A 21,889-nucleotide genomic window follows, 5' to 3' on the forward strand; every position below is an offset into this window, starting at 1 on the left:
TTTTGAGAAATTAATGTTCAAAATAAGATATATATCTGTAACAGCGGACTGGGCAGCGCTCCGCTACGCATACTTTTCGCGCAACGGAGCTTTGTGAAGCGAAGCTGATTGGTTCTCCGGCGTCTGTCAACATTCCAAACAGTCCGTAGCGGCCGCCATCTTGTCTCTCGGTAGGATCGAGAGACAAGAGGAGGCCAAAGCGAAGGGGCAAATGACCATAAGGGGGCATAGTACATTGTCGCTCACCCCCTAGGTTTGATGTGGAGGTTTTAAAAGGGCTCCGCGGGGCAAAAAAAAAAAAAAATAATAATAATCGAACAGCTGAATGGATTTGCACGAAACTTGGCAAAATTGTAGGGACTGGTAGCCCGATGTGCCTTTGCTAGATCTCAATATATGTGCTCCAGTGGATTTTGAGAAATTAACGTTCAAAAAAAGGTATATATCTGTAACAGCGCACCGCTTCGCGTACTTTTCGCGTTACGGAGCTTTGCGAAGCGAAGCTGATTGGCTCTCCGGTGTCTGTAAACATTCCAAACAGTCCGTAGCGGCCGCCATCTTGTCTCTCGGTAGGATCGAACAGCTGAATGGATTTGCACGAAACTTGGCAAAATTGTAGGGACTGGTAGCCCGATGTGCCTTTGCTAGGTCTCAATATATGTGCTTCAGTGCATTTTGAGAAATTAACGTTCAGAAACAAGATATATATCTGTAACAGCGCTCCGCTTCGCGGAGATAAAATTATATGTGTATTACCTAGCTGTTGCTAACACCAGTTAGCGACGGCTAGTAGAAGATAGCGACCATCTTGGGCCCCACTTTGCATGTGAGTGATATTTATCACTAATGACATGCAAAGTGGGCATGCCAAGATGTTAGCGACTGGAAACAGTCGCTAACATCGCTATCTCCTATTATCAACTTTTGGAAATATTCGAGATAAGGGCGAATATCTCCAAAAGCTACCACCTGCCCTGAGCAGTTCTTAGCCATGTTATCCAATGGGAGGTGGATAACATGGCTAAGAGCATTAGCTCGGTAATGCATGAATATCGCTGAGTTTTCAGCGATATTAATGCATTGCGGTCGTTTTTTATCGTATTTCCGATAAACCTTGATAATAGCAAGGTTTATCTGCGATAATTTCTGACGGTAAAAAAAATCGTTGCTAAGCATCGTTAGGGATAAATATCGCTTAACTTTGGTAATATGCCCCAACGTCTGTTAACGTTCGATTCGAAGGAAATCAGGAAGTGTTGAAAAACATTGTCTGCGCCATCTTGTCTTTTTTCAAATGCCACACTTTTGTCGTGCACGGCAGCCATTTTAGATGCCTTGACCAGACCCACTCTGTGCACGCTGTCGATCCTTAGCATGGCTCCCCACCCTCGCAAGCATCTCCCCCAGGCAGTGGTCACCCCCGCTCTCTGTCTTATGCATGGGTAATAAACCTCCCCCATCTGCGCTGCTGTTCCCTGAGAATCACACCCTGTGCCCGCCCGACACCTCCTTTTCGCCCTATTCACTACCGCACCCTCTGACACTCCTTTTCCTCTGTGTCCGATTGTCCAGGCTGGTCCTAGGGTATCAGCTAGCCCTGCAGATGTAGTTTATGGCCACAGCTGTAAAGAATCACCCCTCTTCAAAGGAGTTATAGTAGATCAAGGCCCACACTCGATGAGATCCGTCACAGCAGAAGCGTTGCTATTATCTGAAAACCATCCTGTATTGTGATTGGGGAGGGGACCGAGCCTGAAGCGGAAGATTCCAGGGATGACTGTTTGTACATCAAAGTTTTTACAATTATGTGTCACATTAAAAATATATAGCACTCCGACAAAGTAGTAAGATTATAAAACTTTAATAATTTATAAATATATACAAGAAAACAAAAATAGTAATAACATATAAACATTTTTAGGGAAAAACAACGAAGTAGCGGTCGGCTGTGCGAATAGTCCCAACGCAGCACAACGTCCAGATTTCCGGCGTGGGGCGTCGCGGGGGGTGGGTCATCAGTAGCAAACTGTTGTGCGAATAGTTCCAAGGCAGCAGAACGCGCCGAAATCTAGATGACACGAAAGTGATGTCTAGTAAGTTGCCACCCAGCAAATAACGGCATGGGGCGTCGCGGGGGGTGGGTCATCAGTAGCAAACTGTTGCGCGAATAGTTCCAAGGCAGCAGAACGATGGCACCAAGGTGATGTCCAGTAAGTTGCCGCACTGGTTTTGGTATCCTACAATGCTGCTCCGAATAACGGCGTGGAGCGCCCCGGGGGAGGCGGCGTGAACGGGCCTCTCCAGGTGGAGTGTCATCTGTTGTAGTGGGGCGCCCCTTTACCGTTTCAGTTGCCATTCCGTCCGTTTTTGGTCCACTGTGTCAAAAGCCGCAATTCAGCTGAGTTGCGCCCACTCTTGCGGTGCAGCGATAGGCGGCTGTCACAGGACTCTCAAAATGGCGGCAGGCTGTTTCCTTTTTGGGCCTGGTCCACTGAAATGGCCCTGGGACACCTTGGAAATCGGACGCTTGTCTGCTAGGTCTTGGACCCCATTCTCGAAAGCGTCCCCTCCGCCTTGAGAATTCATCAAAAGTTTTGGGGGCTCCGACTCCTGCAGGCTTCTGGTGGGGAGCGGCTGCCATGATTGCTCGCGGAATGACCACGACTGAGCTACGAGATGGTGGTGCTTTCATGCTGACGCCAGCTTCAGTCTGAAACATCCAGAAACAAGGTGGGGCTTTCATCGTTTGGGAAAAAAAAAAAGTTTTCATCCTATGAAAAGTGTTGTTTTTAGGTCACATGATCAAGCCTTCCATCATTAGGAAACCAAAAGTAAAATGAACCAATGAAAAGTTTTATAAACAAGTCACATGACCTGTTATGCGGCATAGGGTGTAAAATGCGGAGAAAATACGTTGGCACGTGAGGCGGCGTCAGTAGCGGACCGATGTGCGAATAGGCCGAAGGCAACACAACGCGCCAAGATCCGGATGGCACCGAGGTGGTGTCCAGCAAGTTGCAGCACTGGTGTGGCCATCCTACAATGCTGAAAGTCGGCGTGGGGCGCCCCGTTGGCTTGTGAGTTTGCGTCAGTAGCGGACCGATGTGCGAATAGGCCGAAGGCAGCACAACGCGCCAAGATCCGGATGGCACCGAGGTGGTGTCTAGTAAGTTGCCGCACTGTTATGGATATCCAACAATGCTGAAAGTCGGCGTGGGGCGCCCCGTTGGCCTGTGAGTTTGCGTCAGTAGCGGACCGATGTGCGAATAGGCCGAAGGCAGCACAACGCGCCAAGATCCGGATGGCACCGAGGTGGTGTCTAGTAAGTTGCCGCACTGGTGTGGCCATCCAACAATGCTGAAAGTCGGCGTGGGGCGCCCCGTTGGCCTGTGAGTTTGCGTCAGTAGCGGACCGATGTGCGAATAGGCCGAAGGCAGCACAACGCGCCAAGATCCGGATGGCACCGAGGTGGTGTCTAGTAAGTTGCCGCACTGGTGTGGCCATCCTACAATGCTGAAAGTCGGCGTGGGGCGCCCCGTTGGCCTGTGAGTTTGCGTCAGTAGCGGACCGATGTGCGAATAGGCCGAAGGCAGCACAACGCGCCAAGATCCGGATGGCACCGAGGTGGTGTCTAGTAAGTTGCCGCACTGGTGTGGCCATCCTACAATGCTGAAAGTCGGCGTGGGGCGCCCCGTTGGCCTGTGAGATGGCGTCAGTAGCGGACCGATGTGCGAATGGGGCCAAAGGCAGCGCAATAATATTTTCTGATTTGAAGACACCACAAGGCGCTGAGATGCCAAGATCCGGATGGCACCGAGGTGGTGTCTAGCAAGTTGTGGCACTGGTGTGGCCATCGTACAATGGTAAAAGTCGGCGTGGGGCGCCCTGTTGGCCTGTGAGATGGTGTCAGTAGCGGACTGATGTGTGAATGGGGCCAAAGGCAGCGCAACAATATTTTCTACTATATTTTCGGAGTAGAAGACACCACAAGGCGCTGAGATGCCAAGATCCGGATGGCACCGAGGTGATGTGTAAGTTGCGGACCGATGTGCGAATGGGGCCAAAGGCAGCTCAACAATATTTTCTGAAGAGAATACACCACAAGGCGCTGAGATGCCAAGATCCGGATGGCACCGAGGTGATGTCTAAGTTGCGGACCGATGTGCGAATGGGGCCAAAAGTAGCGTAACAAGATTTTCTGTATGGAAGATACCACTAGGCGTTGAGATGCCAAGATTCGGATGGCACCGAGGTGATGTCTAGCAAGTTGTGCCACTGGTGTGGCCATCGTACAATGGTAAAAGTCGGCGTGGGGCGCCCTATTGGCCTGTGAGATGGTGTCAGTAGCGGACTGATGTGCGAATGGGGCCAAAGGCAGCGCAACAATATTTTCTGACTGACACCACAAGGCGCTGAGATGCCAAGATCCGGATGGCATCGAGGTGATGTCTAAGTTGCGGACTGATGTGCGAATGGGGCCAAAGGCAGCGTAACAATATTTTCTGTATGGAAGATACCACTAGGCGTTGAGATGCCAAGATTCGGATGGCACCGAGGTGATGTCTAGCAAGTTGGTGTGGTCATCCTACAATGCTGAAACTCGGCGTGGGTCACCCCATTAGCCTGTGAGATGGCGTCAGTAGCGGACCGATGTGCGAATAGGCCGAAGGCAGCACAACGCGCCAAGATCCGGATGTCACCGTGGTGGTTTCATAGTTGAGAGGCACTTCATCTGCAGTGGGGCGCCGAGATCCGGATGGCACCGAGGTGATGTCTAGCAAGTTGCTGTACTGGTGTGGTCATCCTACAATGCTGAAATGTAGTGGGGCGCCCATTTACCGTTTCAGTTGCCATTCAGCTGAGTTTCGGCTGCTCTTGATGCTACAGCGACAGGCGGCTGCAAGAGGACTCTCAAAATGGCGGCCTGTTCTTTGGATTTGGGCCTGGTCCACTAAAATGGCCCTGGGACACCTTAGAACTCGGACGCTCGATTTTTTTTTCCTTTCCTGTACATGCAAAAAAAGGTAAATGCCCGGTATGTTACACGCATCATCTGCCACGATGAACTCTCCAGAGGAACCGAAAAAAAATATAGTTGTAACTATACCATGCATCGTCATATGGAGAGGTGGCACCAATTAATTATAGTGCTGCATAAAAGAGAGATTTGGAGGAGAACCCCTGACCTGCTAGTACATTCATCAAAGAAGTGGCACTGAGAGCTTCAGAGGCAAGGGAAACGGTCCCAAATATTTAGAAGAACTTTGGAAAGATTAAAATGACATGTTTAGATTGTGGTAAATTAATTTCATGTGGGCAGATGAGTGTTACTCTAATAAATACAGCATATGAACATCATCATAGTCGATGGTTGGTAGAGACATTTTGACTATATCCTGGACCTGCCCGTCCTCGCCCAAAATGGCGCCGGAATAAATGGGACTCGTAACTCCTTGTTGTGTACTGGTTGCAGAACCTTGAAATCACGAGATATGTATGCAGTTTTGAAGCACATGGCGGGCGGGGACGAGAATTGATTGAATATTTCGACATCCCTATTGATATTAAGTTCTGATGTGTTATTGATTACTGTACTGTTGAAAATTCGAATTAACGTCACCCATGGTACTTGCCCGCAAATGTATATCTAGATAATTTTATTGTAACTGGCCCTGTCGTATTTTAATTATAAAATGTACGTCCACCGATTCCGTAACTGTTAGACACCTTAGTTTTTGCAACCTAATGGCCCGCCCGTTACGTTCCTCTACAGTGTAAATGTCTATTCATCATATACGATTACAGTTTGCTCCGTGGCAGGCCCACGTGGTTATAGGCTCGTATTTGTATAATGAAATTTTCACAATAAAGGTTTTTAAAAGAAAACATGGTAGTAGTGTATACATTGGTAAAGTTTTTAATAATAGTCACTGTTTTAGAATCATTAAAAGGCAAGTGAAATAAAGCAGACCAATTACATGAAGGGTAAAAGGTATAATACGAAGGAACGCAGTAAAGATAAATGGTCAAGGGCTGTTGTGTTTTCTATTCCTGCAATATAAAGTGATCGATAAGAATCTCATATTCAGGCGTATCGGCGACTAAGACAGCAGGTCGACCCTCTTTTGCTCAACGGCTCCGTCATGGGACGAAGAAACGCTCTTTTTCTCGAAAAAAGAATATATTTTACTTGCAGGACAGTTGTAAAATTTCCGGGAAAGTACATTAGCCTGGAACATTATAACATATATTTAAGAGAAAATAATGTTCGGAAGTAATTAAAAGCGTAATTTTTAGGTGATATGACCAAGGCTTTCATCATTAGAATAAGAAAAGTAAAATGAACCAATGAAAAGTTTTATTAACAAGTCACATGACTTGTTGTGCTTACGTTACGCGCTGCGCGCCCCGGATGACTTCCGGATGCGCTAACGCGGCGCGTCATATGACGCATTACGCGACAACGCAGGTCCAGAATATAGTCAAAATGTCTCCACCAACCAGCGGTCGAAACACAACCCCTTTCAGCAGGCTAAATAGTTCTGTTAAATGACAACAGAAGGGACAGGCAACAAGAACCATCAGTCAAAGAGGGGAGGGCTAGTTCTTCTCTACCGGGTTACATTGGGGCGCTACCGGAACTGATCGAATTGGTAGTCTACAGTGTTTCTGGATGTTTCAGACCGAAGCTGGGGTTAGCATGAGAGCAGCACCATTTCGTAGCTCCGTTGTGGCCATTCCGCAACCAATCATGGCAGCCGCTCTTTATCGTTATTTTGGGCGGGGTGGGTGGCGGAGCCGAGCTGTTTTGCAGCCATCATTGTGTGGAGTTCAGTTCATCTCACTAGTTTTGTATTTGTCATGAGGGGTTGTTCCTAATGTTTCTATTTTAGCGAGGTCAAAAAGAGATCCCATTAGTGGCCTACTGATTTTGCTCGATTCCTTTTCTTTTTTTTTACACGATTTTTCGTTATCTGCAAAGACTAAACAGAGTATTGCGACTCTGTGTTTGTTTGTAAATAGAGAATGAACCAAAGAGAACTAATTCTAAAACAGTAAATACTTGGATAACAATCAATCAAATGGAGAGAGAAGCAGGCACGACGGATTACAACGGGGGCAAAGGCCTGCGTTAACTACCTTTCACTATCTGCAAAGAGAGAGTACTCCTAATAGAAATGAGGGGGGGGCACCATTCAAAGCAGATCAGTGTGCATAAACACGAAAATGTTTTCACTTACCACGTACTTGACATTCGACAGCTTATGATATTTGCTATTAAAAAACCATTGAAATTCACTGAAAAAACCATAGGTTATAGACCATATATAGTTAGGAATTAGCATTTACAAAACCTTGAAAATTCACTGAAAAAACCATAGGTTATAGACCATATATAGTTAGGAATTAGCATTTAAAAAACCTTATTTTACTCACACAAAACCATTGAAATTCCATATATAGTTAGTTGCACTAACTATATATCGCGCACCCGCAATCCACTGCTGATCATGTCACATATTACATCATTCATGACATGGTCAGTGACATCACTGATGACATCACTGATGACATCTCAAATGACATCACTGATGACATCACTGATGACATCATCCAGTGACTGTGTGTTTCTGTAAAGTTTAAATATGTTTTAGATATTGAAGAATGAGTAGATGTATAACTGTCTGGACGAAGGATTTAGTAGGTGCATGACTGAATGTATGAGTGAGTGATTAAATGTGTCTCACTGAGTGCATGGGTTAGTGACTAAACTGTCTTAATTTGTGCATCATTATGTCTGTTGTGATGTAAACTGCTGCATGTGTTGATCATTAGCTATACGAGAGGTTATATGTGTTATTGATTGGTTGCCCAAGTATTTGTATGGGAGATTGAGTTTGTGTGGGGGTGGCTGGGAGGTGTGTGACTCTGTGCATAGATGTGTGAGCAGTTGATTCACTAGGTGTATGAGTTCAAGAGTGCATGTGGAAACAGCTACATGGGCGGTTGACTGTGTGCATGAGTATATTGATGAGTGAATGGATATCTCAATGCTACATGTCATAGTAAGTACATATGTAAAACACAGTACATGTGAGAGTTGGCATATATAAATAACTGTGCATGAGAGCCACTGAATGTGTGAGTGGCTGTATGGATCATTGTGAACTTGTATCAGGGATTGTATAAGAGAGTAAATATGTGTTAGTATATGTTTGAATAAGTAAGGTGTGTATAACTGTATAGTTGAGGAAATGGAGGTGAGATTGTTTCTTTGCATGACTGACTAGGTGTGTGAGTAACTCCATGGATGAGTGACAGTGTGTGAGTGTCTGTATACACTGAGTGTATCTAAGGTTATATTAGAGTCTGAAGAGGTTTATCGTATTAGCACAAGAATGATGTCAAATGAGATGTCATCAGTGATGTCATCAGTGATGTCATTTGAGATGTCATCAGTGATGTCATCAGTGATGTCACTGACCATGTCATGAATGATGTAATATGTGACATCATCAGCAGTGGATTGCGGGTGCGCGATATATAGTTAGTGCAACTAACTATATATGGAATTTCAATGGTTTTGTGTGAGTAAAATAAGGTTTTTTAAATGCTAATTCCTAACTATATATGGTCTATAACCTATGGTTTTTTCAGTGAATTTTCGAGGTTTTTTAAATGCTAATTCCTAACTATATATGGTCTCTAACCTATGGTTTTTTCAGTGAATATATATATATATATATAACATCTCTATGGCAAAATGAAACCCCTCATTTTGTTCCTATGCAAATTAAATGTTTTAAGTGTTAACACTTTATTCCAATCAAGATGACTTCAGGTGTGCCATACGTTTGTCATAAGTAAGACTGTTAGCGCTCTAGTTGTTCTTTAGAACACTCTGGGACATTCTGTCACTGGGCTATCGTTGGGCTACATCTGGCTGATATTTGGGCTACATTTGGGCTCTTTTGTCTCTGGTGGCCATCTTTGGGCTACATTGGGCTCCAACATATATATAGCCCAATGTAGCCCAATATATATTTTTCAAAGTTAATTTTCGTAAAAACCACTGGAGCATATATCTTGAGACATAGCAAAGGCACATCGGGCTACCAGTCCCTACAATTTTGCCAAGTTTTGTGGAAATCCATTCAGCCGTTCGAGCTAAAAGTGAGTCCAACCGCCCTATGGAAAACTCAATGTTAAAAACACGTTTTGGGACCCCCCTTTTTTCTCGGCCCCCGCTTGACGAAACCCCCCCAAATTTTTTAGGGGCTGCTCAGAAACAAAATGTGCCATTTTCCTGAAAATTTCAGCCAATTCCGTCAACAAACGCCAAAGTTATTAGACATAGAATTTTCAGAAATCCCATAGAGAAAAAATCCTAACTATATATACCTACTGGCTATCGCCAGTAGGTAATATATATATATATATATATATATATATATATATATATATATATATATATATATATATATATATATATATATAATGCAATATTTTGTACAACTATATTTTTACATCGATATTTTCCCCCCGATATTTTTGTACTTACCTGTTTAAGTATAGGGAGTCAATATTTTTGCAGCGATATTTTTTACTTCTATATTTTTTACATCAATATTTTGGCACTTAACCCTATAGAAAGGATGATGGATTCTGGAACACGCCTGACCTTGATTTCTGACATAATTTTTGATAAATATTTCAACGGGAAAGTTAAGTTGACTGAGCTTGATGTCAAACCAAAACCATATGCCAATAGGGGTGGACCAAAAGAACTGGTTGATTACTTTGAAGGGAGTTTTGATTTCAAAGGTAATAAATAAGAAAGTAAAGTCTTTGGCCCTGTGGTTGGCAGCACTGTGTTGAGTTGGCCACATCAGAAGTTATTGGGTATTACCTTCAATCCCAAAGCCAATCCTGAGGTTTAGGCCACTTGCATCAACCGCATTCCTGAAAATCTAGTCATTAAATTGTCCATGGTATTTTGTAGTAAAATTGGTTGCTTGAAAAACTTTATGCATAAAATATAGCTTAAAGACTGTGTTCTTGTAAAGTGAAAAGTATTCTCTATAATCTTAGAGAAGCTTTCAAAACAACTTGAATATATTGTGTACTGAATGTATTATTGAGGATGCAAAGTGGTTGGCCCCAGTGGTAGTGGCTCACAATCCTAACAAGATTATGCTGTGCATTGATTTGCGAGAGCTTAACAAAAGAGTGGTGAAGGACACATTTCCTCTTCAAAACATTTCTGAAACTTTAGGAGCTCTTTCGGGAGTTAAACTGTTCACTACATCAGACCTTACTTCTGCCTACCTTTAGGTCAAGCTTACAGAATAGTCTAAACATCTTACTTCTTTAATAACGCCCTTTGGTACTATATGCCATATGGTTTAAGTTCTGAGCGTCACATTTCCAAACACTTATGGCAAGGATGTTTAGACATATGGATGGAGTCTTGTATTTTCAGTATGGCCTCCTGATATTTGGAAGTGATGCTAGGTAGCATAGGGAGAGAGTTACAAAAGTTCTTAGTATCATGTGTGATAATGAGGTTACACTGAAAGCTAAGAAATGTAACTTTGCTCAAGAGGCGATTGAGTATTTGGGTCATGTGATTTCAGGAAAAGGGGTTAAACCTAAAGAAAGTTTGGTCAGTGTTATAGAAAAGTTATCAAAACCTTGAAGGAGGAGGATATACAAACATTTTTAGGGATGGCAGAGATTTACTCACACGTTGTACCCAATTTTGCTTCCAGAACAGGAAACTTACATGAATTGTTATAAAAGTAAAATAATTTTGTAAGGAGTGAAGAATAATAAAGCTTCAGTCCAGTTTCTCAAGACTGGTCAAAGAAGGTTGTGAAACTGATACGGTTGATGATTGGTGGGTAGATGGAGAAATTAAAGTATGTAAGATCATTAATGGATGTGTTTTAGAACCAAAATGGATGGATGAGTTAAATAAGGATGTTATCCTTATCAGCGTTCGGGACAAACTTCTAGGAGTGGGAACATGTGATTCTACAAGTGAAGCTGAGAAAGCGTTCAGTAAAGTATATAATGAACTGTCTGTGCATAATGGTTTAATGATGAAATGCTCACTGTTAGAACCCCTTGTTGCTTTAAGAAGTTGTTTGATTGATGTCAAACCCTTTGGACAATTTTCGATGAGTAGAACCAAGGACAGACTATGATGTAATTATTGGTGGCCAGAGATGGTTATACAAATAGAAAGGGTGATTAGAAATGGTCTTGAGTGTTGTTAGAGTGACAAGATAAGGAAGGTGAGGGCACCACCTATATTGTGTAGAGACCTCCCAGAGAACCCATGGACAGAGGTGGCTTTGGACATTTTGGGATTATTTCCCGAAGGATCCATACCTACTTCTCTTTCAGTACTTATTCAGTATGTTTTCATTGTGGCCAGAAGTAGCTGCTGTGAGAGAAATTACGACGACTTGCGTGATCAAGTTTTTGAAGAAAGTTTTCAGTAAAGAGAGTAATTCTGGAACCATTTTGATTGGTAATGGGATTCAAATTCACACCATGTGAAATGGAGGAGTTTTTTAAGGAAAGAGGGATAGGGCATAAGAAGTGTTCACTCGACCATCCACAGACCAATGGTATGATTGAGAAATTCAAAAGAACACTTGAAGAGGGCATTCAACTTTCAAGAGCACGTGGCAGAGATTGGAAAGAAGAGTTGTGGATAAGGATTGAGGCTTATAGATATACACAACCTACTGTTGTAAATTGGCAGCAATGGGTTAACATTAGCAGAAGCCATCCATTATTTAGAAGTTATCTTATCCGCTTTGTGAAAGCCATTTTGTATTTCTGGCAGCCATTTTGTTTGCCATGTGCTCTGTCCTACCTTTCTGTTAACTGCTCTTGAAATCTGCCTAGAGGCAAACTATATTCAGCATCTTCCACCTTCGCACATGCCCAGAAGGGCTTAGCCAGTAGAATGCACCTGCTTCTCTAGTATAACTGTCAGGCTATTTTTGCTGCTGTACGGAGAAGTAACTATCCTCCCACTTTGTTGAGCAAGCAGATCTTGTATGCCCATCTTAGTCATTTTGCATGCTTACAAGAGCCAGGACTGCCCCTTGGTCATATGCTTACTATGTAACCCTAAGCATATATAAGGCCCCAGGTTTCTGTACTCCTCAAACTGCCTCATTCAGTTGCTAAGGCTTCTGTGTGACGCAGTCTCACTCATTTGAGGTTAATACAGATGCTCTTTTATATTTCAGCTTCTGTGCCAATTTCTTCTTTGTTAGTTTAAAGGGTTTCTAAAAAATATTTTTTTTGATTAGAGTACGCATTTATTTTAAGTTTTCCTGGTCTTTCTTAATTGTTTTTGGTGAGGGGATGATGGGATTTGTCTCAATTTCCGTTCTGTTAGTCTGAGTTTCCGTCTTTCTTTATTAAGTGAACCATTGAACCATGAGTTTTTATCTTTGACCTGTATTCTTTTAAGTTTTAGAGAGGCTGTATTGTCAAATATTTTTGGTACCGTACGATTGTAATGATCCGTAAGCTCGCTGATGTCTGTCAGTTCAGAATGGGGTTGAAGTTCACTCTCGCCACGTATTGTTAAACTCTCAGAGTTAAGACTTTTAGGGCGATATGTACAAGGAAGTGAAGGAGAGAGGCGTTAGCCTTCCTGGCTTAAGGGCCTCTCGCCTCATCTTCTGAAACGCAAGGCTGCACCCTTTTTACAATTAAGCGGTGCAGCCTTGTGTTTCCCCATGCAAAGCGCTAAGTTTAGCAACTTAGCGCCAGTGTGCCTGCATGCAGGGGGGATTGTTTCTGTGTAGGAAGGTGTCCCTTCCTGCACATAAAGAATCCTAGAAATGCCATCCTCTCACTTTATGCGTGCTGCGTCATGCAGCACACATGAGTGACAACATGCCATTTAAAAAAAAGTTTGTTTATGTGCAGGAAGGGACACCTTCCTACATATAAACAAACAATTGCATTTTGGTTTTTCCACATGAAAAAAGCAAACACGAGGAGAAATAATGCATTTCTCCTCGTTTCGACAACTTAAGACCAGGATTTACCTTGTCTTAATTTTGGCGCTGCCTCCTGTGTTTGCTGCCCATGTTCATAGTAGGCAGTCTCAAAATGAATGGGTGTTGCGGTTTAACGCCCACCGCAACACCCACTGCCCTCCCCTTTCACGCTAAGCATAGCGTTTAAGGGGTCTTTATGTACAAGGCAGGGTAAAGCCACCTTAAGTGGCTTAATGCTGCCTTGTACATAAGGCGCAGCCCCTCTCGCCACCACAACGCCACTATAGGTGACGTTGTGCTGCTGATAAGGGCTTGTACTTGCGCCCCTTAGTGTGTCTAACCCAATGCTTGGTTTTGACTGGTTGTGCGATTGTTTTCTTTATAGTGGATGATATTTGGAAAGTGATAATGCGGTGATCAAACCAGTCACAAGGAACGATTGAAATTGATTGGGCCGCTTTCTCTTTGGAGATGATCCAATCTAATATAGCACCTATGGAATGGGTTGGCAGGGCACAAGCTTGCACTAGTGAGTGGTTGGCTAGGAATTCTTTAAAAATATTGACCTGATTATCCTTGCTGTCGTTACAATGAAGATTGAAGTCTCCTAGGAAATATAATTGGAGTGAGGTTCTGAGTTTGCGGTAATAATTTCCATTAGTTGGTCTATGAAAATTGATAAGGTGAAGATCAGATTGCAACAAAATGTCAGGATATAGTGACATTATATAGGGGTTGAGATTAGTCTAGGGCCGCTCATATCGCTCTATGCCTATCCTCCCTGATTACTAGGTTGCCCTTCACCACCACGGGCCATCTCAGACGCCCAGATTTCTCCAAAACGTGCCTCTCCTGCTGCCTCCTATTCAGTACTGAGAGAGCAGGAGGTTCCTTCTTCCAGTGATCCAAACACACTTGACTCCATAGTCAGCTGCCCCATAGACCTACCGTATGTCCTGCAGTTGTCCCCTGACTGGACGCTCCTCCCCACTTTATCGAGTGGCGCTCACCTCAGTGTCTCTCGCTCCTAGTCACTGCCTCCACACTCCCGAATTACTGGGAGCCTCGCTGAGCTCCGGTTCGCCTCCCAGGAGCGTAGCAGGAGTGGCCATCGCTGCGCCAATGATTGGCGCCCTCTCCTCCTTGCACGGTGCCTCCTGCATGCAGATCGTATCAGGAGCAGCTGTTGCTGCTCCTGTGCTTGGCGCCTTCTCCTCTGGTACAGCTCCACTCCACTCCGGACATAGCACGAGTGTCCGTCGCTGCTCCCGAGACTGGCTCCTTTTCTTCATTGTGCGGCAGGCTAAGTGGTGGTCCGTCAAGCACCTCTCCACTCTCGAATGCTGGGGGTGTCGGGGGTGACAAACCACTATCTCTTCACGCCTGGATGTAGTAGGAGCGGCCTTTGCTACTCCCGAGACTGGCTCCTATTCCTCGTCGCTTGACGGCTAAAGGGTGGCCAGTCAATCCCCTCTCTCAAATGCTGGACAGGCTAGGGGTGGCCAGTCAATCCCCTCTCTCTATTTTGGGTAAGACGGGTCGGGGGAAAAACCAGCATCTTTTCATGCCTGGGTGGTGGCCCAGAAGTGGGAAAGGTTCGATCCGGTTATGGACTCGACCCACAACCCGTGCTGCTCTCCCCCAAATTCTCCACAAGAGCGCACCTCGTCTTCATCTCGCCTCCTCTGAACAGGTGGCGACGACCCTGTCGGATCCAAGAACTGCCACGGTGTTAAAAGCGGTGAGTCCTTTGGGTTGTAATTTCTCCTATTCCTGTATCTGCTGCCAAGCTGTTTGTGAAGAGTGTGTGCGTATGCTTAGAAAGGTGTGCGCGGCTTAGCAGGGATTTTCGCTAAAAAGCTATCCCCAGTCCCAAAATCTAATTGGACTTACAGGTCTTTATAAGTTACATGCGTTTGATGCAATTGTGATTTCTGTATTCAGGTCTCATGGAACACTAATTACAAACTTTAATTTTCAATGCAGCAGGTAGCTCTCCAGCTCAGCTGAGACTAGGCACTTGAACTTTAACCTTAGGTTCTTCTCCCTTTTGCTTGTCAATATGTCCTATGCACTTTAAGCCCAACAACACTAAGCCAAGTATGTACCTAGAGTAAGCACTATATATGTCAACCTCTGTAAGTTCTAGCCCCAGGACACGAGAGCCCTCTCTACTTCTTGATCTGCCTTTAACACTTTTTACTATAGACCCTGAGAATTTGTTGGTGACTCACTGTGAACGACGAGAACATTGAGCCTTTGTTCTGCTGCTGTGCCTCTCAGCTGTCTCACTAAGGCCTCTCGAGATTTGTACATATACTTTATAAAGCTTTTAATTTGCGGGGATTTTACAATTGATTTCATGTACAAAGGGCACATTTACAAGGAAATGGCTGCACCAAAACTGGCAGCGCTGCGCCATTTCCAAAACACAGGGACGCACCATATTTACAAGGATACGACTTACCCCTGTGTTTAATGTATAATTAAATATATTCCTATTTGTAAAGCACGAATATATCATCCACTTAAGGATTTCAAGGCGCAGGAGGCTGAGGGTAAGATTAAGTGAGCTATTGTCTAGAGTCACATGATGCTGGGCAGAGCTGCCACCTGTCCCGGGGATCGAACTGTGAGCCCTGCGCTCCGGAGCCAGCCACACCTCTCTCAAAGTGTTTCCCCAAGCACTAGTGCTAAAAATGGCTGTTTAGCGCCAACACAGACACCCTTGTGGCATGGTGCGAGGGTGCCCGCATTGCAGGGACGATGGTTTATGTGCAGGAAGGTGTCCCTTCCTGCTCATAAACAATCAATAATGGCGATCAATAATGGCATACTTCTATGTGTGCTTCAACGCATAGAACAAGCAAAAACCAGGAGAAATACAAGTATTTCTCTCGTTGCGCCAATCTAACCCCGGTCTTTTCATGGCGTTAGTTTTTGGCGCTGCCTCAGATTTACACCTCCTTGTAAATCTGGAGCAGCGACAAAAAGCAATGGGTGTAGTGGTGGAACGCACATAGCATCACCCATTGCACGCCCCTTTCACGCAGAATACTGCGTGAAAGGGTACAATATTTACAAAGCAGCTTTACACCATTTTGTAAATATGAAGCTGGGTATTGCGCCACTGGAACGTCAGTGAAAGTGACTCTCCGGTGGCTTAATCCCCTTGTAAATATGCTCCAAAGTTGTGTTGAAATTGATGAGAACCTCAATGCATGTTTTTTCTCTCTTTACCTTGAGTGCACACATTTCAACTTGTTTTTTTAATGTTTGTGTTCTATGTATTGTCTTGTGTAAATGCGCATGAAGGAATTGCTGTGTAAGTGCTGAACAGAGATACATTTTTTGATGGTTAATTACCCATTATTATATTCACAGGCAACAGAGAATCCAATCCCAGTTTGAAGACACCAGCGCAGAAAAAAGTGGAAACAATTTGGAAATGTCATCGAAGGTCCACACTTGTTATTGGAGTTGAAAGAGCTTCTATCATTGGAATGGTGTGTTGCTGCAAACGACGAGTACAACGTGCAGCAGTGGAGATCCATGTCCAGTGAATTGGATAACACCGTACCAGTGAACTCTGAGCCATTAACATCTTTATCCTGTGTGACCATAGTAGACAAGCTACTGCAGCACATTGTGATGGACATTTCCCAGTAAATGCAAATACAACAACTCTAGCTGAGGAACCAACCTGGTGATTCATTGTAAAACATTGTTCTGTAAAACAAATGTAACAGGGCAACACAAAATTCACACCGTGAATAATAACCTACTAGAGTCCTTAAATGTAATGAATAAGATGATGGGTGGAATTTTTTTATGTTGGTCATGTGAAAGACATTGTTACAACGATATGACTAAAGATACATAGGAGAAATGAGACCGTCAAGAAACCATATAAATGTGGTGAATGTGACTCATTTTTCATGAGATAGGGTCGTTTGTCACAGCGTCATAAATCCCACAGCGGAGAACCCCTGTTAATGCACTGAATGTAACGAAGCTTTCATACTAAAAAGACATCTAGCTGGTCAGAACCAGAGTCGTCCCACCAACAAGAGGTCATATGAATGTGGCACGGCTTACAAAACAAACTAACATATAATCCTAGATCAGAGAAGTCCCACTACTGAGAGATCAGAGTAATGTACTGAATGTTACAAGGCTCTTGTGCAAAAGGTTAATTTGTTATCAGACGTTCCTCACTGGGCAGAAACCATATAAACATACTGTATGAAGGCTCTCACTAGAAAGGGTCAGCCGATGATTCGTCAGGGAACTCGCCCTTGTGAGAAACTGCAGATGCTTTGAGTATGACAAGGCTTGCATTTGAGTACAGTTGATGTTATATCAGTGAAATCACGCTCGACAGAAACTAGATACGTTCTCAATTTATCATGGCATTCATTATAAATAGAGGGCTAAAAACCGAAGGCAAACCATAGTGGTGCGCATTCTACATAAATATTCTCAATGAGACAAGGCTTACAGTCTAAAGCGGCAGCTATCGCTGTACTAAAACGGGGAGACACCGTATCTGTATACGAAGTGTGAAAAGCTTTCATTGAAGAAAAACAACTGATGGACGATCAAAGAAATGATAATGGCAAGAAACCATATCAATGTCATGAATGTGACAAAAACTTTAGTACAAAGGTCTCTCTGAAGAAGCACCATGGAACCCATACAGGAGTCATACCATATAAGTGTAGTGGGTGTGATCAGATGTTCATTAAAAAGGGTAATCTGAGAAGGCATCGGAAAAATGAATCCTGCAGTAAAACATTTAACTGTCCTCTATGTGACGGGGTTTTCAAGAAAATGTCCCAGCTATCGCGACATCAGGAAGTCCACACCAGCGAGAAACTGTTTAAATGTACAGAATGTGACAGTTCTTTCCGTAGAAAAGACACTCTACAGAGACACCAGGCATGCCACACCGGGCTGAGGCCTTATACGTGTATCGAATGTGACAAGACGTTTATTGAAAAGGCAGCTCTGTTAATACATCAACGAACCCACAGTGGGGAAAAGCCCTATCAATGCTCTGATTGCAGCAAAGCGTTCTCCCATAAGGGTCACTTGTCAGTACATTTGAGAATTCACACTGGCGAGAAGCCACATAAATGTACTGAATGTGACTCGGCTTTCAGTACAAGAGGGCTGCTAATGGTGCATCAGAGATATCACACCCACGAGAAACCATACACATGCACAGAGTGTGGCAAAGCTTTCAGGCAAAGGGGTCATCTAACAACACACCACAAATTTCACACGGGGGAGACTCCCTACCCATGTTGTGAATGTGAAAAGTCTTTCATTAGTAAATTAGCCCTTAAGCTACATCAGAGACTGCACACTGGCGAGAAACCGTACAAATGTGCTGAATGCAACAAGGCTTTCATTAGAAAGGAACAGCTAGTGTTACATCATCGAGAGCACACTGGCTACAAACCGTATAAGTGCACTGAATGTGACATGGCTTTCGTTACAAATTCACGCCTGATCGTACATCAGAGAAGGCACACGGGCGAGAAACCGTATCAGTGCTGTGAATGTCAGAAAACTTTCAGGGTCCACGGAGAGCTGTCGCTACATCAGAGATGCCACACAGGCTTTAGACCATATAAGTGTTCTGAATGTGACAAGGCTTTTATCAAAAAGAGCACTCTAACTGTGCACCAGCGATACCACACTGGCGAGAAACCGTACAAATGTTCTGAGTGTGACAAAGCGTTTGAACAAGTGGGTCATCTTTCAAGGCATCAGAAGTGCCACACAGGAGAGAGACCCCATAAATGTACTGAATGTGATATGGCTTTCATTACAAAGGCACAGTTGTTGTTACATCGAAGAACGCACATCGGTGAGAAACGATACAAATGCTCTGAATGTGACAAAGCTTACTTTTCAAGGGGCTCTTTAAAGAGACATCACGCAGATCACGCTAAGGCCAAATACATCTACTGAGTGTGATAGGGCTTTCAAACAAAAGAGCCGGCTAATGCTGCAACATAGAAACCATATTGATGAGATGTCTTGACCGCATCGCTGCGGCGGCTTTTCCCGCTGTGCGCGGCGGTTTTAAAAAACCCGCGGTTCATGACGAGCTCAGTTCGTCATGAGCGCACGGTAGGTAACGCTCATGACGAGGTGAGCTCGTCATCAGCCTGGAAGGGGTTAAAGGCACCCAGAGGGGACAACTTACCGATCCATAAGGAATCACAAAGAGTACTGTCACTAAATCTTTTTTAAAAGCTACATGTTAACTAATCATGACTTTACTTTGAAATATTTGTTCTTGCAAAGACATGTATGCAATAAAAAAAAAATTTGGAGTCTTTAAATCCTTGTGAGAAATCAGTATTAAAATGATTCTAATTTGGAGACCATAACTTTGAGATGGGCAATCTCTTTGGCATAAGTAATGTTGTTTTTTATAAAGTAACTGTAAACAGTAAACAAATATCTACAGTTATTAGAATAGGATGTGGGTTTGCAAATGGGCAAAAAAATTACTTGATTGGGTGGGAGGTGATCTCGCGTAAATTTATGATAAAACATGTAAGCAGAGAGAGCTACAGGACACGAATACTAATGGAGATGAACTCTGTGATTGAATGTGAGAAACTCTAGGCTCTAAGTGAGTATCATATCCTGAACAGTGGGCGTGGCACAAATCTACATGTCAGTTGGATGTACAAAGCAATTACCATATTACAAATAGGCTAAAGCCTATTTAAACCCAAATAACCTATTCCATGAACAGGACAAGAGAAGGACTTTATTGACAATAACTGCAACCGCATATCCATTAGCATAGACCTATACAGAGGTTCAAAGTTATTATGATGTGATAGGGATTATAGTAGACTTTTTGATAGATCATGGGTGCTCACGTACATTTGTTCAGGGGCAAAAAAACACATCCTGAGGTGTGACCAAGCTGGTGGGGCTGGCAGCAGGGGAGGAGGCATTCACCAAAAGAAATAAGTTACTTACCTGTAACCACAGGTATCCAGTATTGGTATTATTCATAGATTCACATGCTTGGAATCATTCCTCGTCGATGTGGGAGTCCCACTGTACTAAAAATAAAGCAGTATGAAAGGTTTCCATTGTCTATCATGGCATTAGGCCTTGAATTTAATAGCTTATCTGCCTCCTTTTTAAAAAAGAGCAATCATTGGATACAACCAATCAGTAGTTAGCACCCTCTAGAACCTTCCCAGGAGAGGCTGAATCCCTCAGATTTTCCAGCACAAGTGTGAATAGGTAATGTCGAAGTATAAGGGGAGCCTCTCAATGGAGGAGGGTGGGTGGAATGTGAATCTATGAAAGATACCAATACTGGATAACTGCAGTTGCAGGTAAGTAACTTATTTCATTATCCATTATTGGGGTATCTTTCATAGATTCACATGCTTGAATTAGAATAGCAAGCAGGATTAAAACAACTGTGAGTAACCTTAGCGGATGGTGGGTAACATTAACATCACATGAAAATATTAATACAAACTCATATTTCTGATGAATATACTCGAGCATAAACATATGTATCTAAATGTATAGATACACAGAATAAACATTCCTATTAAAAGTACTGAATAAGTTAAACTTTTTCAATAGTCAAACAGTAAAATCACATAAGAAACAGGTCTTTTTAAAACATAAATAAACACCTCTATAGAAAGAGGCTCACCTTATTGGAATAAATGACGTAACACCTATATTACGACTGCGTCACTACGCTGCATTGATTACAGGCAGCAATGCTACGTGAACGTGTGGATGCTTTTCCACATTGCAGCCCTGCAGATTTTCTCCACTAGAATGTCTGCGAACATAGCAGCTGAGGTGGAGACTGCTCTTGTGGAATGCTTTGTAACTGTCCTTGCCAAAGGTTTGCCTGCTTTGTCATGGCAAAATTGTATTGTAACTGCCATCCATCTGGCAATGGTCGCCTTAGTAACTGCAGTGCCTTGACGACCTTGCCTACGAAAAGTTGGTCAGTCCTACGGATATTCTTAGTTCTTTGCAGTTAGAATTTAAGACACATCTTAATGTCTAGAGTAAGCAGAGTTTGTTCTGCTGGCATGGCCAGACTGGGAAAGAACATTCTGAGAATAGCAGGTTTGTTTAGGTGGAATTGTGACGGAACCTTAGGGATGAATTTAGGGTTCGTTCTGAGGACCACAAAGTTCATTTGTGAAACGTAGATAAGGTTGCTTGATAGTAAAAGTCTATTTCACTGACTCTCCTGGTGGATGTTAGAGCGGGGAGAAGAGCAACCTTCCACATTAGAAATCTGATGTCCGCCCTATGGATGGGCGCAAAAGTTTGCTTCATCAGTTGTGATAGAACTACATTGAGATGCCACTCCGGAGGAGGAGCTCTAACTAGTAAAGGTTCGGAAGAGCCCTTTCATGAGCTGCTTTACGATTCTGGTGAAACACAGAGAGGAAGCCTTAGGTGAGCATCTGTATCGAGATATGGCGAAGAGATGGGCCTTCACCAGTGAATAAACACGGCGTGATTTAGCCAGGGAGAGTAAGTATGGCAGGATTTGCTCTAGAGTAGCAAGGTATGGATGCAAATTATTTTGATGGCACCAATGACAGAATCACCTCCATTTTAATCTGTATGTGTAGGAGGCTGGCTTAGTATATGGTGCACACATATAAGTGGTGTACCTTGCACTAATTCAGGCAGCCCTTATTGTGATTTAAGTGGCCTTTGATTACCATTGAGCTCTCAAAGTGGTAGCTGTGGAGAGTAGCCTTCAGGCTTATCTTGAAGGAGTGTTAACCAACTTGTTTTACCAGTTTGATCTGTAGTGT

The 21,889-nt window shown here is 43.5% G+C and overlaps 1 protein-coding gene across 3 annotated transcripts in view; it reads left to right on the forward strand.

The window, feature by feature from the left end:
* Positions 1–19,396, forward strand: part of LOC144780839 (uncharacterized) — a 28,666-nt gene extending 9,270 nt beyond the window's left edge. For 2 of the 3 annotated variants that reach the window (XM_078659334.1, XM_078659333.1), the window contains exon 3: positions 16,422–19,396. In XM_078659334.1, coding sequence (XP_078515460.1) covers positions 17,631–19,019 — 1,389 coding nt within the window. In that variant the 5' untranslated portion in view covers positions 16,422–17,630 and the 3' untranslated portion in view covers positions 19,020–19,396. The remainder of the gene's footprint in view (positions 1–16,421) is intronic. The other variant, XR_013600788.1, reaches the window with a different exon arrangement.
* The last annotated feature ends 2,493 nt before the right edge of the window (positions 19,397–21,889 follow it).

This window comes from Lissotriton helveticus, chromosome 9 (genome assembly GCF_964261635.1).
Source record: "Lissotriton helveticus chromosome 9, aLisHel1.1, whole genome shotgun sequence".
In the NCBI taxonomy this organism is placed as follows: Eukaryota; Metazoa; Chordata; class Amphibia; order Caudata; family Salamandridae; genus Lissotriton; species Lissotriton helveticus.